General features: G+C 32.3%; 1 protein-coding gene across 1 annotated transcript in view; it reads left to right on the forward strand.

Moving 5' to 3' along the window:
- The first annotated feature begins 2,984 nt into the window (after positions 1-2,984).
- LOC132752703 (uncharacterized) overlaps positions 2,985-25,469 on the forward strand; it is a 39,585-nt gene continuing 17,100 nt past the window's right edge. The window contains exons 1-4 of the mRNA XM_060743067.1: positions 2,985-3,123; positions 23,535-23,595; positions 23,933-24,014; positions 25,269-25,354. Of these exons, the coding sequence (XP_060599050.1) occupies positions 3,070-3,123; positions 23,535-23,595; positions 23,933-24,014; positions 25,269-25,354 (283 nt within the window). The 5' untranslated portion in view covers positions 2,985-3,069. The remainder of the gene's footprint in view (positions 3,124-23,534; positions 23,596-23,932; positions 24,015-25,268; positions 25,355-25,469) is intronic.

The following is a 25,469-nucleotide window of genomic DNA, read 5'->3' on the forward strand; positions in this document are numbered from 1 at the left end:
CTTTTGATTCAAAACATCTAGCTGCGATGCAATTCCTGTGAATGAAAACAAACAGGGCAAAATAGCGGACGTCTCGATTTGTTTGCTTATTTAAAATCATAATGACATTGCTAGAAAAGTACATGTTATGTAACCAAAATCTATATTGTTTAAACGTTGACAAATTGTTGACAAACCCATTGTAATTGTAACTTTTTTGTTCTTTTTCTGTTTTTCTTTAATGTTTGGTCTTATATGACAAACACAGTATAGGTCATATGGCGACTTTCCAGCTTTACTGCCGGAGGAAGACCTTAGGTACCCTTCCATGCACGAACGGACACCTGAGAATAACCGCCGACGTTCCGTAAGCTCGGGGTAGCTTCCTCACATGAAAGAATCTAAAGTCCCATGTAAAGTAAATGTAACGTTACGTAAATGACATCGCCAATATCGAGTGCGACGTCAAACAGCCATTACAGTTCACAAATACAGAATGGAACGTTGCCTCTTAAGATAGTTAACGAGAGAATGCTCCAGTGCATCAGCACTATGAAATCTTCAGGTTTCATAACAAAAAACAATATTTACTTTATAAACAGTCCTTTTGAAAGTTATATGAAAACAAGACGAGGTTTTACATAATATAACATGATATTTTCTGTCATATGAGAATATTAGCGCTTATGAAAGTATTAATCAAGTGACATTATGATAAAAAAAACTTCATTGTCGAGTTGAAATGAATTGGCTATCTATTTAAAATGATTGACTATTATAATGGTCAACAAACATATCACTTAATTTGTGAATACAACAAAATATTATTCCATTAATGTAAATACAACACACATATCATTTAATATGTGAAAACAACACACATATTCGTTTATATGTGAAAGCAACACACATATTAGTTTATATGAAAACATTTGTGTAGGTATTGAAATCTTATATAATTATTAGATGCAAGCAAGGTTTTGTATGAGAAAAGCTCAGCAGAAATATATGAATACAAATCTATATAAGAAGAGATTTTCATGTGTTATATAAGTTGGTACTTTTAACATTACATTATACGAAATGATTGAAAAACAATTGGCGAGGAAATTAACGTTTTTTCACGTATGTGCATGTTAAAACATAGAACACTCATGTCTACATGCATTTAGGTATAATAAAAGCTTAAGCAACTTTTTGAGGTTTCCGGTGTAACTTAATAAACTGACCCCCATAAAATATGACTCCCTGTCCATACTTTATATTAAACAAGGACCCCCGGTCTTTATATTACACCCTGGAAGTCATAATATTATGTCTCCCCTACACGTAGAAAAATGACCATCGCATAGAAGAGTGACCCCCTGTAGAATAATGACCCCAGCCCCAACCCAAACTATAAAGCCCTTACTGGATTTGTTTTAAAGAAATACTTTTAATATAATTATCTCAGATGAGAAATATGGTAATGTCATTTTAGTCCGTGCGTGTGTCCGTGCGACCGTGCAACGATTCGATCTACTATAGGACGAAATTGTTTCAAACTACTATAGCTACTATAATCGAAGCCCTGCCTCAGTCTGCATTTTCTACAAATGACAACGGCTAGGGATATGTTATTCGACTGCAGTCATTGTTTGTTCTTATTAGCTCGGCTATAGAAGTATACGCAAGAGCTGTCCTACCGCCTCGACGTCTGCGTCTGCGTCCAGATTTAAGATAAACGTTTTGGTGCAATGAAATATCTTTCACTATAACTTTTTCATTTCTTATGGTATCAACTTAAAACTTCAAATATATGTTTCTTTTCATCAACCACAAGGTTCACCAATCTAGTTCCAATATTTTCAGATTTATCTCTCTTAAACTTAGAATTTTCCTTAAAAATATTTTTTTAATTGTTACTTCTTTATTTATTCAGGAATAAACTTCATACTTCAAATATATGTTCCTTATCATCAACCACATCTTATGTAACAAGGTTTATAACTCCAGCACCAATATTTCAAGAATTATCTCACCATTAATTTATACTTTTTTACAAATGAATTTTTTTTAACTATAACTTCTTTAGCTTTAAAAGTATCTACTTCAAACTTCAAATATATATTTCTTATCATCAACCACATCTTATGTGACAAGGGTCATAACTCTTGAAGCAATAGTTTTAGATTGATCTCCCCTTACTTTTAAATTTTCTTTAAGAAATATTATATTATTTTTAAGGTATCCACTTCAAACTTCAAATATATATTTCTTATTATTACCCACATGTTCTTAACTCTAGCATGACTATTTCCTTAGTAATTCCTCCTTGAACTTGGAATTTATATTAACAAATGGTATCTTTTACTATAACTTCTTGTCATATGGATAAGAGTTACAAAACGCAAGCTCCTGTATTCCCAGAATTATCTCCATTTCGTTTCTGAACTTAGAATTTAATTGTAAATTGATTATTTAGTATTATCTTTGTTATTATAAATTGTATCTAATGTCATTAAACATAGTCCTTTTCCATGCCTCAATCGCCTTTTAATAATAAAAAATGAAATATTTTGCCGCCAGTTACAACTTTTTTTTAAATGAGACCGTGAGCCACTTTTTTTTATTTCAGACCAGATCACCGTCTCCAGTTTCAGAATGCTTACATTACACTGCACACATGGTATACATATAATGCTAATATGCCCTTTTAATGAGAAAGCAGGTATCCATAACAACATCAACCGAAGTCCGTTTAGCTCCATTTTTCAAAAATGCGTTATGCAAACGCAATTCAACGAAAAGTGTATTAAGGTATTTTGCCAGACCGACATTATAATGATCGAAAAATAAAAAAAATATATTGCACAGATAATAAGCATCCTTAAACAGGGACGTTAAATGGTTTTAAAAGTTCGCTATTCTTTTAAGGTTAGACGATTTTGCCGATTGAAAACTATAAACGATTTAAGCAGGTGATGTTTTTTGGTGAACAAAACGAGAACGTGGGTTTATATGGCGTTAACAGATACTGTTACACTATATAAACCACACCTGTACCAAGTTTCACAGATTTAAGTTGGGCTCTTCTTTGAACATGGAAATATGAAAGTTTCGAGAGTGATTCTGTCCGTCTGTCTGCTTCTACAAGCAGTGCAGGTAAGACTTAGGTTTCTATTAATAGAAATAAAATACCTATCTATTTTGCAAACGAAAAAGTTAAATGAGGAAAAATTAATATATAATGTTTCTTCAACTATGCTATGTAACATATTATTTCTAGTTATGTAAGGTGTTATTTAGATTAATTTAAAGAAATGTGCATCGAAATACCTTCTTCATAATCGAAAATTTGTTAAACATATTCAGGATGTTGTTTTTTTTTTCTCTTTTAAATTTTGAACTTGTGAACGGTTTTCAAATTTCAGTGAAATTTAATATCGTATTTAAGATAATAATAAGTTGTTTTAATTTTTGGTACGGCACAATTTTGAGAGAGAAAAAAATCAAAGTAACACAAATGGTAGTGCGGTGATTTTGTAATGTAATTTTGACTGTTCTAGTCAAGTTAATTGCTACTAGCAATCTCTGTTATACATGTAGGAATATATCCGCTAACATGCTAGTTTTGTCCTTTTTTAGGAATTTTCATTTGAATGTAAAAATAAGATAAATACCCTAGCTTGTATTTTGTATTGATTATTCTATGTATCTCATTATCATACATGCATTATTAGCAAAATCAATAAAAGCTTACAATGAACTCGTCGTCTAATACAAGTATTATGTTAACATCAATTGTACTTTTTTCATAATAGTAAAAAAACAGAGCATTTATTATACTGTTTTATATTTTTATAAAGAATGCAGGTAAAAACCATTGATTTTGACATTGCATACCCTTATACTGAGCCCATTGCTTTAACATAGATTCAGCTACAGGTAATCGGTGAAAATCAATCCCTCGCTTTATGATAAGAATGATGAACTGGCCGTTAAAGCAATCATAGAATTACTTGTTATTATCAATGACAATTTAAGCTTATTTTCTCAAAGCGAGTTCCAGTAATCGTCATTAATTTATTTCCGTAGAGGAGATTCTATTTTATACAAAAAAAGAGTTGTTGTCTGATACGTTTTTACAGTTGCAAACACAATTTAATGGAAACAAGCAATAACTTAAAGTGTGCTTTTAAAAGATATTCTATCCTTAAAAGAACTATTCAAGTTCGTAACGTAAAAAGACATCCAATGTGAAAGTACAGCAAAAAAAATGTTTGCAAAAAAAAAAAAAATGAAACGAATTTTTGTTATTTCACTCCAATCATTTTTTTATTATTTTATTTTACTATTGCTTAAATTCAATTTATTTTGTCTCCACTGTGACCATCATTGACATATCTTTATCATGTCACGTGATGTATTATGTCATGTGATTTTCCCTTTTAAATTGTCATGTAATATACCCTTTTAAAATGAGATTGGCCAGAAAATTAGCGAAAGGATCTTCGTGTGCCGGAAAAATAAGACAAATTTATGGCACTACCCCTAATAAAACAGCCACCGGAAAATCTTTGCACCACCGGAAAAGTGGCAAACTTCACTACCATTTATACTTGCCCTAAACACTTGAAAATCATTTCATCTGATAGATTTAAGGTTAGTTATAAATAATTGACTTCATTCAATGCTATTTTAAATTTCTTATCAAAAATTGTATTTTAATAAAATTGATCGGGCGAAATTTCATGTCTTCCGCCCGGAATTATGCTGTCCGGGCGGAATTACTTAAATTCCAATTGGATAATTTCCAACATTTTTATTTATTCCAACGGGAATTTCAATTATTCCAGCAACCCTTGAACTATAAAATTTACCATAAATACATCCTTTAATGAGTTTCTGAATAATTTTGAAGAACTTATCCGCTAAAATAAAAAATCCCATTTTGAAAGTTGGAATAAAAATCCGACTGGATTTTTACATAAAATTTTAATCAGTATATCAACGATTATAATTAAAGGCAAATGATAGTTTTAGATAAAAATTAACATAATTATACACGCTGAATTACCAATAAGGTAAATTGGATTTATTATCCATTATTCTTGTTGAAAAAAAATTCCAACTGGAAAAAATTATTGGAAAAATATCCAATTGGATTTTCCTCAATTGATTCATTTTCAAATGATTCGACATTTATCCATTTGATTTACTTTTGATAAGAAATTACGAATCATTTAAAACCATTATGATTAAATAATGATAATAATAATAAGGAAGAAGAAGAAAATTCCATGATGCGATTATAATCTGTAGAATCATTACTTTTATTCATTATTATTATTATCATAATTATTATTATCATTATTACTATTATTATTTGTTTTATTATTGATGATGATGATGGTGGTGTGGTGAAAATGATTATGATGATAATGATGATGATTATAATTCTTATAAATATTATTATTATTATTATTATTATTATTATTATTATTAATATTATTATTATTATTATTATTGTTATTCTATTTTATAAACATTTGTTTGCGAAGTTTCCTGTATAATTTTTATATACTACCAATATGTCATATGTTGCTGCAAAGGAACAGTGAATACCCATTTTGGGATGGTTATTCGTGGCTAAGCGGTTGAGGTCGTCCTTGACTTCAAATCATTTGTCCCTAACCGCCTAGGGTTTGAATCCCACCAGGGACTTCTTTGGATTCTTTAATGTAAGGAAGTCAACCAACTAGCTCACGGAACGTCGGTGGTTCTACAAAAATGTTCGTTCATGCTTAAAATAATGCACGAAACGGCAACTGAGATCTTCCTCCTCCAGTGAAGATGGAACGCCGACATATAAACTATACTGTGTCGGTGTGACGGAAAAGCAACTCGAAATTAAAAAGAAAACATACGCTAAATAAGACGAAAATACCTACCGAGTCACTATTCAGCAATTCTAATTACAATTTAAACCTCCTTCAAGAAGTGCATTAACGGGTGCTTAACCTCATATAGAGCTCAAAATTGAGCTTCGGCAAAAGAGCATGTGTGAAATTCCGTTGTTTAAGATGTGCACTCTAGCACTATATTTGGTAGAGATTATGTGAAAGAGATATAGGTCAATCACAGGATAGGTTTTCAACCTTTTAAACATTATTGAAGAAAATCGAAATATAATTCTACCCTCCTAACTTCTCTCAATTTACATATTTTGTATCTGATTTTTATGCAGTCTCTGTCGAGATATTATTTCCGTTGGGGTTATAATGCGTTCAAAACATGCAATACGAATAACGAAAACGTAATTGAACGCCGTATCAATACATCTGCGGATGTTTATTAATTCAAAATTTCATCATTTTATACTTAAATGTTGAATTCTGCTTAAGCCTGTACTGAATAGGGCGATAGTTCTGCAGTTGACAGTATGAAAAGGCTGAATCAAACTGAGCTTGCAACATTAAGTTGATTTTCAACTCTACGTCAGTATCAACATGGACTTTCTACCCTAGCTATAATAGATACTCTTCAGTAAGCTGAATTTATGTTATTTTTTTCTCTATGAGTGATGTTATTCTAGCTCGACCTGTTTATAAACTAATCTTTGTGATCTTTATGGGATTTTTCCTAATTATCTGACTTTTCTGAGATATATGTGCTTGTAACTATTATATAAGACCTACTGACAGATGTAACTACTTAAAATTCCTTTACTTTTCTTGGAAGAATAATTCATCCCTACAATAAAGTGAATATTCCCCAGAAATCGCTTCATAAACAAAGTCCAGCATAATAACAATCAATGTGCTGGAGGGACTGCAGTTGGGACGTACTAAAAGGATCAAAATTACCATTTTTACTTTTTCGTGGGCGGATAATTCAATGAGTGAATGGTGTTGCCGGTTGATAAATATAAAATGCACAATTCAGTAAATTCACAAAAGTTGATACAATTATTCTATGACATACATGTTCAAATATAAAATTTAGGTAACATGTACAGAGAGGTCCATCACAAACTGTTATTGGCCCTTTTGACAAGGGAAAAAAGTGAAATAAGAGCTGCCAAAGGAAACTGCTAGCTGGACTATTTTTAACACATGACACAATAAAGGGAGAAAAAAAAATATAAAAAAATAATCAATTATGATATAAATATATTTCTGTATCAGTATCAAGAAAACACTCAGATGGTCAATATTTTTGCATCACATTATATATAATTCTGTGGCCATGTCATTTAAACTGATGATGGCTTTTGTACACTGCACTTCTCATGCTAATATCTTTCACTGTGTGAAGTTTCAATCAAATTCCTTTAATATTTTAATCCTCTCTTTTTCTTTAATATTTTAATCCTCTCTCTCTCTCTCTGAACAAGTATCATGAAATTATATAAACGGAGATAATTCAAAAGCTAAGTAATGTAGACTTTTGGTTATTTTACACAGCACTTCTGCTCACTAATCTCTACAACTGTGTTGAGTTTGAGTGAGATATTTATTTATTTAAAATTTTGATGCATTATAAGAGATGATAATTGTAAAATTAAGCTAGGAAAAAATATGGTTCTTTAAAACTACACTTCCTTTCACTTGAATGGTTTCGCTGTGTAAAATGTTAATCAAATTCCATCAAATCTTTTCAAGTATTTCTCTGGACAAGCATTATTAAGTACATGTATTATAAAGGGAGATGATTTAAAAACTACGGAATGCAGTTATGTTTTTTTGACACTTTGACAAATTCGAGTATGTACAACTGTGTGTAGTTTCAGTGATAGTTTGGAAGTAGAACTCCAAATAAGCATTTTTAACTTAAAGGGGATAATTAAAGCATAAAGCAAGGTAGAGTTATGTTTCTTAAAAACATTTCACTTCCTCTTAAAAAACTCTATCATTTTGTGAAATTTACATAAAATCCCTTCAATACGTATCTAGTTATATTCATATTCCGGACAAGAGTGTGAAGGACGGACGTCTTCCTAAGTTCATAATGTGGATTTCTTTTTAATCATTTAAAATCTCAAAAACACCATAAGAAACATATTTCCTCCCATAAGCAACCTTTTTCCCCCACAAGTACAAGTCTGTACGGAATGAACACTGATATTTATCCATAATATTACTTGAGTCCATACAGACAAATGGTAAAGGCAGCAACTGTATTCTCTCCCTTTTTTGAGCATAAATTATAAGAAAATGCTAAATCTCCATATAGTTCTATTTCAGATACCAGTATGATGAACCTTGCTTTTTTACCTTTTGAGTAATATCAGAATTCAAATTGCATTGACATAGAGAAAGGGGTCAGCCTTAAGTCCCCTCCTGATGAAAACAGAAGGGGACTATTAACAACAATTTATTCTCGTAGTTTCAATTCTCAGGTTTATAACTTTTCATCAATCCAGGCAAGCTAAGATACATGTAATAACTCATGAAGTAGGCTAGTTCTGAATGCATGTCATTGCTAAATATTACACAATATTTTAATAAATTGGAATGTGCAGTCATATGTTACACAAGTCCCAGGAGCTTCAATTCATGGAAACAGTTTGGGAAATCAGTCAAAATATCACCTTTGATTTAATTTATCACTGCTGGGTAAGTGCGATGGTTTTGTTTGAAGCCAAAACAGCTATATTTAACATTTTCCTTCAAAACTGTGATAATGTTCTTGACTGGCGGCCCTATACTATTGACAGTGGATTCAACTGAAGTGCTTACTCAGAAAACCCCTTTAAAATAGTCCAACAAATCCCAAGTGTTCATGGTTGAACAGTTATTTAGCCTACACAGTTATGATCACACTGTACTGTACTACATCTGGAAACTGGAGATTCCCACATACTTTGATGCTAATCTCCATTGCTTGACAGTGACCATGACCACCTTAAACATGAAATGTGTCTCCACGCCACGGATGCCCCTGCATAAAGCCAAAATTTCAGATGTTATAATATTTAGTTCCAAATTTGTTTGCACAAATTACTTTTTCCATTTTAAGTTCAAAGCCCTTAAAACTATTCAATGTTAACGCAAACCATTTTTATACAAAGTTCAAGGCACTGAAACTATTCAGTGTTAACCTTTTGTAAATTGAATATTGCATATTTGTAGCCAAAATAGTGGCTACATACATTTCTACAAAAGTATGAGTGGAGAAACTGAAAATTCAAAATTTTTCCAACATTCAAGAAAGTTAACTTTGTCCAAATCATTGAACCACGACCAAATTCAAACTTAAACTGCTTATTCCTAAGATGTATCTATGTTATTTTCAAAGTGAAAGAGACATAACTCTGCCAAAAAATCATCGAACCATGACCAAATTCCAACTTGACCTGCCCATTCCTTTGACATATCCATATGTCAAATTTGAGTTGAATATGTAACACTGTTGGGTAGATAATGAACAGAAACTGTAAATTTCATATTATTTTCAAAGTGAAAGGGGCATTACTCTGCCAAAAATCATTGAACCATGACCAAATTCGAACTGGGCCTGGGCATTCCAAAAACGTATCCATATGTCAAATTTGAGTTGAATGTGTTGTACTGTTGGGGAGATAATAAACAGAAACTGAAAATTTCATATTATTTTCAAAGTAAAAGGAGCATAACTCTGCCAAAAATCATCGAACCATGACCAAATTCAAACTTGACCTGTATTTTCTCATGACATATCCATATGTCAAATTTGAGTTGAATGTGTTGTACCGTTGGGGAGATAATGAACGGAAACTGAAAATTTCATATTATTTTCAAAGTAAAAGGGGCATAACTCTGCCAAAAATCATTGAACTATGACCAAATTCGAACTTGACCTGTATTTTCTCATGACATATCCATATGTCAAATTTGAGTTGAATGTGTTGTACCATTGGGGAGATAGTGAACGGAAACTGAAAATTTCATATTATTTTCAAAGTAAAGGGGCATAACTGCCAAAAATCATCGAACCATGACCAAATTCGAACTTGACCTGTATTTTCTCATGACATATCCATTTGTCAAATTTGAGTTGAATATGTGCAACCGTTACTAAGATAATGAACGGAAACTGATGATGACGGAATGACAGAATGACGGAAGGACGGAAGGACGGAACAGGGTAAAACAATATGCCCCGGCCATTACATGGCGGGGGCATAAAAAAATTAAATACTGTTCATAAGATGACTTTTGATGGCAACCTTAAAACTTTGTAACCTGTTGATCTCCGTTAACTCTACAGGTAAACCATTCCATAATTTAATACTAAAGAAAGCAAAGGATTTAGAACCCTGACCTTTGACCTTAGGTAGACAATACCCACCCTTTTGACATAGTCTTGTACTATAATTATGTATGGAATCTTGCGAAATAAAGTGTTCAGACATGTTATCCGGAGACAGGCCATTTTTTATCTTAAAAACATGACACAACTTTATCTGTTCAACTCTTTTGTGGACCTGTAACCAGTTAAGGGACTTAAAGTGGGATGGGTCAATATGGGCTCTGGAGTCCAAGTCAAGTGCAAATCTCATTATTTTGTTTTGACAGGTTTGTAACTTATTTTTTAAAGACTGTGTCAAGCTATTATACCAAACAGAGCATGCGTAATCATAGTGACACTGAATAAGAGACATAACCAGAAGTTTCTTGGTATGCAGAGTAAGAAACTCTTTCTTGCGGTAAGGAAATTTTAACCGAGAGTTGGCCTTCTTAAGAACAGACTCGGCCATGGCGCAAAATGACAGATTTTGGTCTATATTAATCCCAAGATACTTGATAGATGAAGTTGATTCAATGGATGTACCAGAACATGTTATATGCAGGTTAGATTGTGACCTAAGCTTTTGCCTGGACCCAAATAAAATTGATTCAGTTTTACCCAAGTGCAATGACAACTTATTGTCCACTAACCATTGGCTGACCAATTCCATATCATCTGTCAATGCCTTTTCAACAACAGATAAACTTTTACCAGATACAAGGATACCAGAATCATCAGCATACAAAAGCAATTTATTTTTGACCACAGCTGACATATCATTTACATAAATTAAAAAGAGAAGGGGTCCAAGGATTGAGCCCTGAGGAACACCACATGTTATTTTGGAATTGGAATAATAAGTACCAGAGACATCTACAAGCTGCTGTCTATCTGATAAATATGATTTGAACCAATTTAGGACGTCAATACTAAGACCTGATGCTTTCAGTTTCATTAAAAGAATGGAATGGTCGATGGTGTCAAACGCTTTCTGCAAATCCAGCAGCACCATACCAACAACATTACCTTTATCATTTTCATACCTGATAAAGTCTGTAAGGTGAATCAAACAAGTATCAGTAGAGAAGCCACTCCTGAAACCTGATTGAAATTTATACAGCAGATCTTTATCCTTAAAATAAGCTTCAACCTGGTCATAAACCACCTTGTCAAGGATTTTAGATACAACATTTAAAATGGACACAGGCCGGTAATTACCAACAGACATTTTGTCGTTCTTTTTATAGAGGGGAACAACTCTTGCAGATTTAAGATCATCAGGAACTTGACCTTGGATAAGGGATAAGTTTATAATATGAGCTAATGGACTAGCAATAACTGGGGATCCATCTCTGATAAAACGTGAGGGTATACCATCTAAGCCAGTAGCTTTTTTGACACCTAATGAAGTTAAGTATTTAAGAACTTTACTTTCAGAAACAATGGAAAAAGAAAAACTGTTTGCAAAAACACCCTTGTTTGCATAAAAAGTATTAACAAAATTCGTACCAAATTTATGCATACTTTCTGGCAACTTTTCAACAAGTTTACATGCAACTGTTGTATAATATTTGTTAAATGATTCAACAATAAGTTTCTTTACCAAACACACATTATCATCGATATTTAAACAAATATTTGAACTGGTTGAAGATGAACCCTTCTTGGAAGGCAAACCAAGATTTTTAACAGTTTTCCATAAAGAGGTTGAGTCATTTTTGTTCTCCTCCAGTGTATTAGTAAAATTTTCCTTTTTTGCTTTGGCAACAAGATACTGAACTTTGTTCTTGAGAGTCTTAAATGAGTCATAATTATCACAGTTTCTATCACATTTATATTTATTAAAAGCTTTATCCCTTTCATTAATTACACTAAGAATGTCTGAGTCAATCCATGGTTCTGTTCTCTATTTAATTCTGGTCTGTTTCACAGGTGTTATATTGTCTATCACAGTAAAGTAACTGTTTAAATATATTCCAGGCATCATTTACATTATATTTACATTATCACTTAGCAAAACAGGAGACCAGTCAGTATCTAGAAGACTAGCTTGAGAGTCATCTTTGTTATAATGTTTCAAAGATCTTAAAGTGACATTGTTATGAAAACAAATAGGAATTTTACTGACTTTTCTTGTACAAAATATTAACTTAAGTTATGATCAATAAATGAAGTATGAATTACACCTGACTGAGTAATTTTATCATTATCAGACACAAATATCAAGTCAATAATAGTTGCACTTGTAATACTAACTCTAGTAGGTTCTAAGATCAATTGTTTGTAATGAAACATATTAATAAATGACTTAAAACATTGCAAAAGAGGATAAGACTTAACTTTAGACACATCTGTATTAAAATCTCCTAAAATTATAGATTCACATTGTAAAAAGTCACTACTTGACGAGCATAAAGAGTCTAAAATTGTATAAAAGTTTAGTTGCACAGTAGGTCTATAAATAACACCACATAAGATAGGTTTTGATTTTGGTAAAAGTATTATATCAATCCATGATATTTAACAAACTTCCGGTACCGATGAATAGAGGTTCGATTAAAATAGAATGAGGATTCAATGAAATTTGATGATGAAGATGTTTATTTTGGGGGTAATCCTTAATCGCACAATAAACATCTGATGATATAGTTCTAATATATTTATAAGTATAAAGGAAATACTATTCTTTCTTGACATACCATGGAAATAAAAACTTACAGTTATGGTATATATCATATTATTTTCATATCATTACGATGGTATTGTTTGTTAAAAAAGGAAATAAAAATTGCACAATAGAGTGTCTCCACTAATATTTTCACGCTAGATACCCTTTGATAATAACATTTAAAAATGTACAGTAAAACATAAATACATGAATAATATTATATACGAGGGGAAGTCAGAAAATATCCGGACTTTTGACTCGTTCTCGAAAACAATTCAACATTTAAAAAAAATCTTTCTACTCTTTTTCAAAACATTCTCCACCTACGTCTACGCACTTTTGCCATCTTCGTGGGAGCTTTTGTATATCCGCTGCCTTACCGATGCTAAACTTGTTGGCTACCTCCTCCAAAGTTACTCGACGATTTGCTTTGACAAAAGCTTTAACATTTGCTACCATTGTTGGGATCACCGCCTCAGCTGGCCGCCCAGTCCTATGCCTGTCACGAACACTTGTTCTGCCTTCACGAAACTGAGAAACCCAGTTGTAGAAGGTTGAACGTGATACACATTTATCAGAAAGTCTTTTTTAAGCCTCTGAAAGATGTAGCAGGGCTTTTCACCTTCTGCAACCAGAAACTTTATTACAGAGCGTTGCTCCTCTAACAAAGAGTCCATGATAGACGAAACACCTATCATATATCAGAGGGAAAATACTGTGTATACACAACTATCACTGAAAATAAACTGACCACGTTATTGGCGAATGAATGTAGTTTTCACCAATATATAATGTGTGTATATAGCTGCACGTGAAAATAGAGGAGCATGAACAGTCCGGACATTTGCTGACCGTCCCTCGTACAAAAGACAACACTCTTAATATGATCAGCAAGCTATAAAGAGTTTTTTTAATTATAAATAAAAAGAAAGTAAGTGTGTTTTTAAGTAAGAATTATTTCAGAGATAATTTAAATTCATACTGGTCAATATAACCTTTATCAAAGAGCATAAATTATACATCTTGCACAGGGGATATAAAGGGGATATATCGATTATGGTTTTCATTTTTTGTATTAATCTGGAGACAGTGTGCAAGTATGGGATTTTCTTGCTATCTTTATAAAAGAATGGATTCTCACCTATTTAGCTATTTATTTGCAAGTTATAGCACGCGCACAATATTTAAGTGTGCATTTTTCTCGCTGAACATCTTATTTCAGCGTATTCACTTCTATATGTAGTTGTTCAGTGTTTGCGGCCAGGTAAGCGCCCGTGATCGCTTTGAGAGTTTTTGGGTATTTTACATCCGTAATTAATTTTACAAAGTATAAGTGTTTCATCAATAATGTATAGGCATTTTTTGTCAGCCACCCGCCCCATTCTTTTTCTTTTATTGATCGCATTATATTATGATCTTTCTCACATCGCGTTATCAAATCATTGATATGATTTTTCCATGTCCAATTTTTATCAAATGTCATTCCTAGAAATTTTGCCGGATACTTGTAACAACAAGTTCAATGAAGGTTAAGATGTTACCGCTACGATTTCTTTGTTTATCAATAAATATAACTTGCTTTTTGATAGATTTTATGATGAAATCGTATGCTTTAGTCCAGTCATCTATTTAATTTAGTAGAGTTTTTATGATTTTTTTTTATCTATGAATTTACTTATTTTAGATGGTATTTTACTTAATATAACAATTATTTTAAAAATGTCAACGACACCAAGCATTTAATTACTATTTGTTTACATGTTGAGTTTCTTATCACAGGTTAAACCGAAACACCGTATCCGTTCTGTGTATTCTTACTATTCGTCGAGGGCCTTATTCAAAGACTGACGGATATAGCCGAAAAGTTGTGTAATGCAATACCGCAATTTTGGTCATTTGTATTTCAAGAGATAACTTTGAACTGTTGAATCTGATTCTTTATCTTGTAGACGCTTGTTCTGATCGAGGTAATGCGGTCAAAGCGCCTTATGACCCCGATCAGATTAAGACAGCATGTTCGGATGCCTGATATTTATGATTGTCAAGAGTAAGGTGAACGACCACGATCAGATAAAGACAGCGTCTACGAGTGTATGGCAGGTGTAGTTCAAATATGTTGTCAATAAAATACACATAAAGCGGCTGACCATTTACAAATAAGCAAGATTATCGGAAGCTGTTGTTCTTCCTTAAAGGGTTGCTGCGGTTTGTGTTCTGTCTTATAGGAGTTTAGTTGTCATTATCTCCCCATTTTTTTTTCATTATATCAATGTTTCCATACACTATAAATTGGACATGATAATTATTACAGATGAAAACTTTCAGTGCGACTTGTACATAGTGCAGCCTCATCATCATCGTCATCATCATCATTATTATTTTTATTATTATTTTCTTTTTTAATATTATTAATATTATTTTTTTATTATTATTATAACGTGTTTTCTATTGAATTCATTATTCCCCTACAACCTTCTATCATAATTATATCATTTATTGTATATCCTTAGTTAGCTGCGGTAAAATGCTGGATATTTTGATATAAAAGGAAATGGTTTTTTCTCGTATGAACAGTAATTACACCTCACCAGGAAGTTTAGTCATAACTCTGACCATTTAGACAAGTCTAAGGAAAATTTTGTATATATTTTGAAAGAAAATAAAGATTTTTTGTTATAACATAGTAACTTTATAAGGTTATATAGCAATACTTTATGAACTATTTTCTATAAAATATATCATTTTTTCTTGCTTACGCCATTCACTTTTAATGCATATTACTACCATATTTCTTTCAAATGAGGATATTGAAATTGTTCTCTTTTCAAATCCAAATAATAATAGGTAAAAAGGCCTTAGTACTGTTTAAATCGTACTAGAACTGCTAACTGTGGGGAAATGTAGTATATTAATAACACATGGCTTTGTGGGTAACAGCAAAAATATCATCCCGAGGAAAAAACTGTTACCCGAGGCGTAGCCGAGGGTAACAGTATTTTTACGAGGGATGATATTTTTACTGTTACTCACAAACCCATGTGTTATTCATTTTATTACCCCGAACAAACATACTGTGATGATCTGAAATTGTCAACTTAATCTAACTGTAACAAAAATAAACCAAGAGTAACAATAACTAAACTGTCCTTACCTTTTAAGTTTTATGTGTACTTTAGGCCTACTTGAGAAGTTTTCTTTTTCTTTTATTCTTTAAGCAAGTGATGATATCTACAAATCATAAACATACAATAAGCTAGGTTTTATTTAGAAAACAAAACACTAACCCATGTACACGGTTATGATCTGTGAAATCTGATCCTTCTGTTTCCAGAATATTCTTAGCATGGTTTTTGACAAAATAACGATGATATCCTATGTCTGTCCACCATATCTGTAACGTTTCACTGATTAAAATTGTAAAATAATCCTTTGTTGCATGCTTAAATCGTCTGCATGTTCCAGTTTGACAATGCAATTACTTCCGTTGAAAACGGATGTTCACTTTTTGACTATTCAACAAAAAGATATTTTATACGCGAAAAACACACCAGGTTGCAAACAACTAAATTTTATGAGTCCAGAGAAGAAATTGATGTCCTATCGGGGTTTAACGTTGAAAATAAAAATGAATCGAGAAAAAAATGGCGGCCATTTTATTTCATTTTATTTAGAAAATAGACCACGTGACCAGATTTTATACTGTTAAAAATACTGTTACCTATGTAACAGTACAAACTTCTTAGTCACGTGGTGCACTTGCATTAACAGTAAAAATAACTCCCAGAGGCCTATGGGAAATTAGCATTACGAAAAAAGTGAGGGGGTAATAATAGAAACTGTTCACCGTCAAGTACAACATAAACTAAATTTTAAGCAAAAGACAATACAAATAATACATGTTAAAGCAACATATTTATATTTTGAAATGACAATTGTACAAACATTCAATAATCCATAATTATAGTACAAATTTCAAGTTTCCATACAATAGAAACGAATCTAGAGGTGCGACGCTTTACAAAGGATACACATGTCATGGAATTAAAGCACTTAATTTCATCCGATAATCACGAACCGCTCAATTATGTTTACTGTACAAGTAGCAAGTAACGCAAAGAAACATGCATTATTGTGTAAATTTGTTTGTCAACACATACCTTAAGTTATGTGAATGATATTTATATTAATATTTATATATGTATTTGACATGATTTTTATTCAACGTAATGCATGTATAGATGATAAAGTATGTTTGAATATAATAAACGATATGTTATGTTCCGTTATGTTTAGAAAACAGTGTGCTGTCCAAAATGAATGTATTCTTATTTCTTGATGGATCACTGTTGCATCGTTCCTCGGATTATAACGGATTGTTATTATTAATATAGGGTGTATTTTGTTACAATATTTCAAATATCGTTATCCCCATACTTAATTTTATACTTAGTTTCTAGGTACATGTATTACATGAACTATTTTTCGCTTGATTGTCTATCCTATACTTGTAAAACATGTAACCTTGTTTTTTCTATTTGTCACCCACATATGTATTTATTTGCATTTTTATTGCAATGTCTGTTAGTAAAGAATTTAAACAATGTACTACAAGTAATAGTTATAGTATATGAAACGAGTTAGTTACGAGGGTATAACACTGGCTGGGGCGACATCAAGGGGTGTTTCTGCTAAAAAATGGCGAGGCCGTTAGGCCGAGACATTTTTTTGCAGAAACATCCCGAGATGTCGCCCCAGCCAGTGTTATACCCCCGTAACTAACGAGTTTCATATACTATAACTGTTTTATCGCAATGGCATAATGTTTTCTTTTTTGTATAGAAACAAATAAATAAATTAATCATTTGCTACATTACAGTTATTTATCATAAGGCAGTTTTTCAAGTTGTTTTCGTTGCCGCAAAAAAATGTACAAAATACATCCAATATAAGAGGCGGATTGTATACTGTTACCAAGATTGTTTTAAGATTTAAGGGCTTTTTTCATTTCATTAATTATCTTTGTTCATATTTTTCATGGTATTTATATATTTATTTTAATTTATTTCATTTTTTTTTATTATCTTATGGTGTTTTTTTTTTGCTACTGGGAATGGTCGTTACCACTGCCCCATTGGAGCCTCTATGAAAAAACTGTATTGATATATACAAGGTGCGAAAAAAACTCGACCGATATATAACAGTCGAGTTTTTTTCCTATATGAATCAATGAAAAAACTGTAGTTATATATCAATACAGTTTTGAAATGCTCATTTAAGTGTACTGAGTATAATGGGTTGGAAAGAACAAAGGAAAAGCTCACAGCCATGCGATAATACCTGATATGATGCCTTTTGCAGTTCATTCATTCATGTCATTAGATCGCAGCTTATTATGTAAATACCTATACATACACATTGGTTATGTCTGCGACACAATAACAGTTATATGCGGTCCCAGGTTATGTACGCGTAAAAAGGGACAGGTTTTGCTTGGTGTAAATACGGCATGAAAAAGTGGAATTATTCTTGTCGTGATAAATATCAACAGCAATTTTTTGCAGTCACATTTTACAAACGGGCGGATGGGTGGGTGTGTGTTTAGGTGTGTTGGTCTGGGTGAGTGAGTGATTAGGTGATTCTGAGTCTTTGGGTTGGTTGGTTGGATGGGTGAATACAATTTTCACTTTATTTATATATATATATCTGCATTTATTTTGACTTTATACACAATATATTAACTTTGCAGACTTCTTTCAGACAAAATGAATAACAATTTCACGGCAAAATATCATTTTTCTCTATATATCTAACTGGTCAGCATTTTCTCGCCTGCATGTAAAGAGCATTAAATTTGCCGACCATATATAATAAGAAATTTTATGGCCTTAGATAAATTTGAATTAAAATTTAGCTGATCCTATTCAGCAGTTTTTTTTACAAATTTAATGGTCGGCATGATTTTATACAATATATTTTCTGAATGTAAAGAGTGTTAAATGTGCTGACCATATTGAATAAGAAGAGTTTTGTGGCTTAAATCAATTTGAATAGATATCTAAAATAATTGGTCAGCAGGTTTTACTAAATTCAATTGTCAGCATGATTTATACAATGCATTAACTTTGCAGACATTAAAAGATGAATAACGATTTCATGCCAAAATATCATTGTTCTCTCTATATATAACTTGTCAGCATTTTCACTTAATTATTTAATAATATATTTTGGACTGATCTGTTTATTGTATTTTGTCGGTTGCTACATGAATCCATCTGCGTTCATAATAGACAAATTAAGAATGACACGTGTGAAAATTCCTTAAATTGTTATGACCTTGGGCCAAGTCGATCTCGATATTGTGTATTTTGTAGCTGCGAACTGACAGATAACTAGGAAGTTTTACGCGCAATTTTCATTTATTTTCAAGTCAGAGTTCCTTAAGGATAGTGAACACACACAAACAAAATAGTTTAAAAGAATTTGCAATTATTCCATTAAATAATTAATTTTCGGCTCATCACAATTGATGAAAAAGATAAAATCCTCTTATTGTTCATTCAATTGTTATAATATACATTACCATATATGTATACATTTTAACTATGATGCATATTATTATGTATATATTTGAAACAAATTATGATATTCTTTTTTATGTAAGTTCACCATATTATGACTACATTATCTAAATTTTAACCAATATATATCACATTGAAGACAATTCATTAACATACTGAAATAAAATATTTTATCAATAGAAATTGAGAAAAATATCAATTAAGATCTATAATATCAATATTTATTATTTGTAATATTGTCATCTTGAAAATACGTCTTATCAAGCATCTCTCGACCTCGCCTAGAATAGCACCAACGGCTATTTGACACGTATTTGACATCTTCAATATTTTCCTTCTTTATCTAACTGGTCAGCAGTTTTTGATTACCCTTCTTTATTAAAACTCGTTAGCAGATTCTTATATATTCTATATCATCAGCTAATTCGTCAGCAGTTTAGTATTACACCAAATCGGCCCATGTGCAAAAATCGGCCCTAACACGTTTCGTTATTAAGTTCGGAAAGTGCATAAAACTACCTTAAATATTTATATATATTAACTTCCAATTAGATTAATTTTCATTCCTTTTAAATTGGAATTAATTCCAATAGGAATATTTCCAATAAAAAATATTGGAAAAAAAACTCCAATTGGAATAATAACCAGTTTGGGTTTATTCCAATTTGAGTTTTTTCCAGTTAAATTTAATGGAAAAAATCCGATCGGATTTTCCGAAAAAATGCTTAAATTGACGCTATTTCAACAAGAAAATGCATACAAATACATATTAAGCATGTGCTTATGTATTTCGACAATTTCAAAAAAAATGAAATTCCGTTGGAATAAATAAAATTTTTAGAAAATTCAAATTGGAATTTAAATATTTCCGCCCGGACAGCATAATTCTGGGCGGAATACATGAAATTTTTTACCCGGCCAATTTTTTTGAAATGAATTTTGGATAAGATGAAAAAAATAAAATAGCATTAAATGCAGTCAATTATTTATAATTAACCTAATATCTATCAGATAAAATGATTTTCAAGTGTTTAGGACAAATATAAATGGTAGTGAAGTTTTCTGGTGGCTGTTATCAATAAATTGTATCTCACCTGTATATATAAGGGTAGGTGGCATGTAATAATATGACCTGTTAGCTCAGAACCTCTCGTCAGAACCGATAATGTCAAAATTATATAACAGTTCTATTCAATTATCTCCTCGTTCCCAGTGTAGGGAATTATTTTTGTGTTATGCATTTACATACGTTATATACGTTTGGAGACGGAGAATTACGATATACATGTAATTATGTAATATAAACTTTTAAAGTTTTTAACTCTTATTCTAAAATATTCTTAATGTCATATCATTTACTTTTATTCGAGAACTTGTTTCTACGCTTTAGATTTACTCTTTGGAAAGCTTTTATGGGTTTTTTTTATAAATGGTCGTGAGAGTGACAAGCATATATTCCACAATGATTCTAAACTTTTTAAGTTATACGAGCAAGCAATGTAATGTTGGAAATCACATCGTAACAACGGTGTACCGGGGTGTTCTTTCCGACAAGAATTAATATCATGTATTCCATCACCTTCATAACATATGATTTATGCCCTGCTACCAGTGGATGTCACGTTCAAACAGAAGAATACAGAGTATGTTAATGTTTGATTTCAAGTTTATTTTTACAGTACAGAAAAAACAACTTTTATTGTGTTGTTTTACTTCCTTGCCGCAGTTAATTAAATGTACGTGTGAACTATTGAAAACCTAATTAAATTAACTTGATTTCTTTTTTTTTAAATGTCGAAACATGATCAATAACCGATGACGAAATCGTGACTTCCTTGTTTCTTGTGGGATTGGTAAATATTTAACAAAGACAGCAGAACTGCAGTTTATACATGAAAGTTGTATAAACCCATGCTTAACTTATATATAAACAAGATATGTTTGTAAAACATGTATGCCCCCTATTGGCAGCCAATTAGTCATGTGATCAGGTTATTATGCATGACTTCTGACCCAGTGATCAAACAATTAATAAGGGTTATCTAGTATCTACTGGTCATGACTAGTCACAAGGTAATAATTATTGTGACCCCATAGGTTGTGTGCAGCAATTTAAGTTATTACAAATCTTACCAAATAATATATGCATAAATTTTATGAATCATGTAGGCCTCATTAATGACAGCCAAGTTGTTATATTACATAAGACCTTCAAATGTGTATACCAAAAGCATTTTTAGTTTAATATAAAAATATCAACCAAGGCAACTTGAGTTGTTGAGTTATTGGTCAGAAACCGTCATTAAGTACAAGGTCAATATGACATTGACCCCTTGACCCCAAAATCAATAGGGGTCATCTACTGGTCATGACCAATCATCATACAAAGTTTGAAGTTCCTAGGCCTAAGCGTTCTTTAGTTATTGATCAGAAACCGTTTTTACTTACAAGGTCAATGTGACCTTGACCTTTGACCCCTTGACCCCAAAATCAATAGGGGTCATCTGCTGGTCATGACCAATCACCATACCAAGTTTGAAGTTCCTAGGCCTAAGCGTTCTTTAGTTATTGATCAGAAACTGTTTTTACTTACAAGGTCAATGTGACCTTGACCTTTGACCCCTTGATCCAAAAATCAATAGGGGTCATCTGCTGGTCATGACCAATCACCATAGCAAGTTTGAAGTTCCTAGGCCTAAGGGTTCTTTAGTTATTGATCGGAAACCGTTTTTACCTAAAAGGTCAATATGACCTTGACCTTTGACCCCTTGACCAAAAAATCAATAGGGGTCATCTACTGGTCATGACCAATCACCATAACAAGTTTGAAGTTCCTAAGCCTAAGGGTTCTTTAGTTATCACTCAGAAACCATTTGGTCTACGGACCGACGGACCGACGGACGGGATAGACCGACAAGTGCAAAACAATATACCCCCTCTTCTTCGAAGTAGGGGCATAATTATATAAAAGATAATATTGATATTATTTTATAATGTACGCGGTGTAGAAACCGGGATTTATTTTTGCACAAGGTAGGAATGAAGGTCTTTCCACGCTTCGACACATAATATTCTTTATTGCATACTTTTCATTCTTGGCTTGTATAGCTTGGAATACAAGAACACCTGTCTGTCTGTCACGTGGTTCTTGCGTAAGTTTCAAAATAATTTTAAGGTTCAGTAAAATTGTATTTTCAATGATAATAATAAAGTTTATATATACAGTGTGTGACATCCTGCATGAGGTGACGATCTAGTCATTGTTTTCTTTGTGAGCAGTTAACTTCCTGTGTCAGTTCATCTATTACATATATCGTATGTGAAATATTAACTCACTTTCTTTTTTTTAGCAAAACAATCACAATTTAATTTTCCCTTTAAAGGTCCATTATGTCTCATAAATGCTTTTATCTTTATTCCTTAAAAGCCCTCTAATTTTTGTGATCCAAAAAGTGACTCATTTACCAATGGCCTGAAATATCATTTTCCTCTGTTTAATATGAGATAGTATTTAGTTTGGAAGTCAAAATGCTTCTTTTTTAAATTTCCTAATTAAATGACAAATTATTTCACACTTCGTCCTAATTTTTTCAAGTAACAACTATGTAACATTCTCTTAAACCATTATCTAAACATTATAATACTTATGTTTGCCCTTTCTAATTTATTTGTTTTTGAGGCAAAATGTGCCTTTGTATTTTGTTTGAATGTACATTGTTTTTTGTTGTTGTTGTTTTCATATATATATATTATGCATGTTGTGTTTTCATGTACAATGTATGTTATTTGAAAAATTCACTGTATAACCATGGTGTAAGTTATGTATATTTTATGTATATTTATGTTTTGAGGCCGGTAATCAAATGTGTTGCCTCAGTAAATAAAGACTTTACTTACTTACTTACCCGTGCCTCTACGGTGCTTCAAGCACTGCGTTGGTCTGCTGACTCAATATAGACATGTCAATTAGTTGATCATATATAACCCTGCGTGACTCTATAAAACCACCCTGCCAATTTCTATTATAATGACTTTGTTTTATTATATTTTTTCAGATTGTTAAGGGTGTTCATGATAAAGGAACACTGAACGGTATAACCTTCGAATGTTCAAAAGGTATTGAAATGTCTATGATACATAATTTATAAAAAAAAATATACGAAAGTCAGATACTCGCTTCACTCTGAAATATGTAAATCTTTAAGAAGTTGAGCTTATCATAAAGTTAGGTCTTATCATAACAGCAGGTAAACATTTTGAAGGAGGAAAAATTAAAGTCATGAAAATCAGAGATATTTAAAAAAAATTGTATATGATTTTAGATGAATTCAAGAAGAAACAGTTCCAAACTAAAGGCTTTTCTCGGCTATAGCAAGGCTGAAATAAATAAATGTAATGTTAATAAAAGATTATAAAAATGCAGATACATCTATATTGGTTTTGTTTTATCTAGGTTTCTCATTTTACGACGGCAACTGTTACAAGGCAATAGATGTCCCAGCTACAGTGGCCGACGCCAATGTCGTCTGTTCGGGGTAAGTATTTAAAAAAATAACTATCTAAAATATAAACTTTGTCCAGATGCTATAATCCATCATCTGACTTCCACCCTTTCCGGTTTGACAGTTACATGTTAGGGTTGTTACAATGACCATAGTTAGGGATCCAACCAAAGTGAGTTCTGATTTATCCTGGTTAAATGCTAACATAATTCTCCATATTTGAATGAAACGTGATTGACCATATCCAAAACAAATTGTTTACCAGCCACTCACATGCCCTGCTAAGCAGCTAGGAGACCAAACCTAAAATGGAATAAAAAAACCCTATATAAATAAAATCTATAAATAAAGGGGTCCAAATCTAAACCCTGGGGACTTCTTTGTTCCCCTCGGTACGTGTACGTCGTTGAGTAGACACAGGGCATCGGCAGAAGATTTGAAGACTTGGACGGCGGTAAAGATCGACACTTGTACTGCGGACCAGCTGCCGATGTCCTGACTAAAGCCGAGTGGAGTGTCCCTACAAAGTAGGCTTCGGGTGGATGAGGATGGTGTGTTAGGGTACGTGACCCCCTGGCACGATTAGACGGCTTGAACGGCAGGCCTTTTGCTGGCACCAACAGCCATTTTCAGGGCTACCCTTTCATATTGTCTCAGGTAACTGTACATTTAGGTTCTCATTGACCGCCGAACAGTGACCTACTTTTCGCTCAAAATTCATATCTTCGGCTTATTCTCCGTGGAAATTGCACGAAGGTGAATTATCACCACTTTGTGCTTCAAAATTAACTCTTTAACACTGGTGACATGTCTCCGGGGTCCGTACTCGACAGCGAAAGCTGAATTGTGTGCCCTTATGGGCGGATGGACTCTCATTGAGCATAGACTACAAACATACATAAAGTGAGAGGGTAATCAAGGGTACGCTAGTTCAATGCTCTAGGTTGGCATAATTTCTTTGAGAAATTTTATTTCAAGCATTCAGTGTAATGCTCTTACTGTAGCAACGCTGATCCAGAAATTGTGTGGGATGAGTTAATGGTAAGTGGTGGAGAAACTGGTTATTACTGGTAAGATATCATGGTAATGTGGCTCAACAGCTGAGATATGGAGATTTGATCATAAAGGTGTTTTAAAATTGAGCTAAAAAATCAGAAAAAATAATGAACAGATCCAGTTTCTTATGGTTTCCACATGCTTAAAAACTTTCAGTTTCATGAAAGTAATAGAATCATTGCTTTAATTTTATTGATAAGTCATTAAAAATACAATGTACTTTATTTTCAGACAAGGAAGTAAGCCATACTACCCTAGAGATGAAATTGAATATCATGATTATGTTGCAAAGCTGCTGCCTAAAAAGATTTGGTTTGGTAGGTAGCAACATATGTTAATCTTTTATCTTTTTTTGTATATAGCACATGTAAAAACTTAACAATATCTCTGTGCTGTATGTAGAACTAGCCACTTTTTAATGGTTTTATAGGG

The sequence above is a fragment of the Ruditapes philippinarum genome, unplaced genomic scaffold (assembly GCF_026571515.1).
Source record: "Ruditapes philippinarum isolate M1 unplaced genomic scaffold, ASM2657151v2 ctg170_1_1_1_1, whole genome shotgun sequence".
Taxonomy (NCBI): Eukaryota; Metazoa; Mollusca; class Bivalvia; order Venerida; family Veneridae; genus Ruditapes; species Ruditapes philippinarum.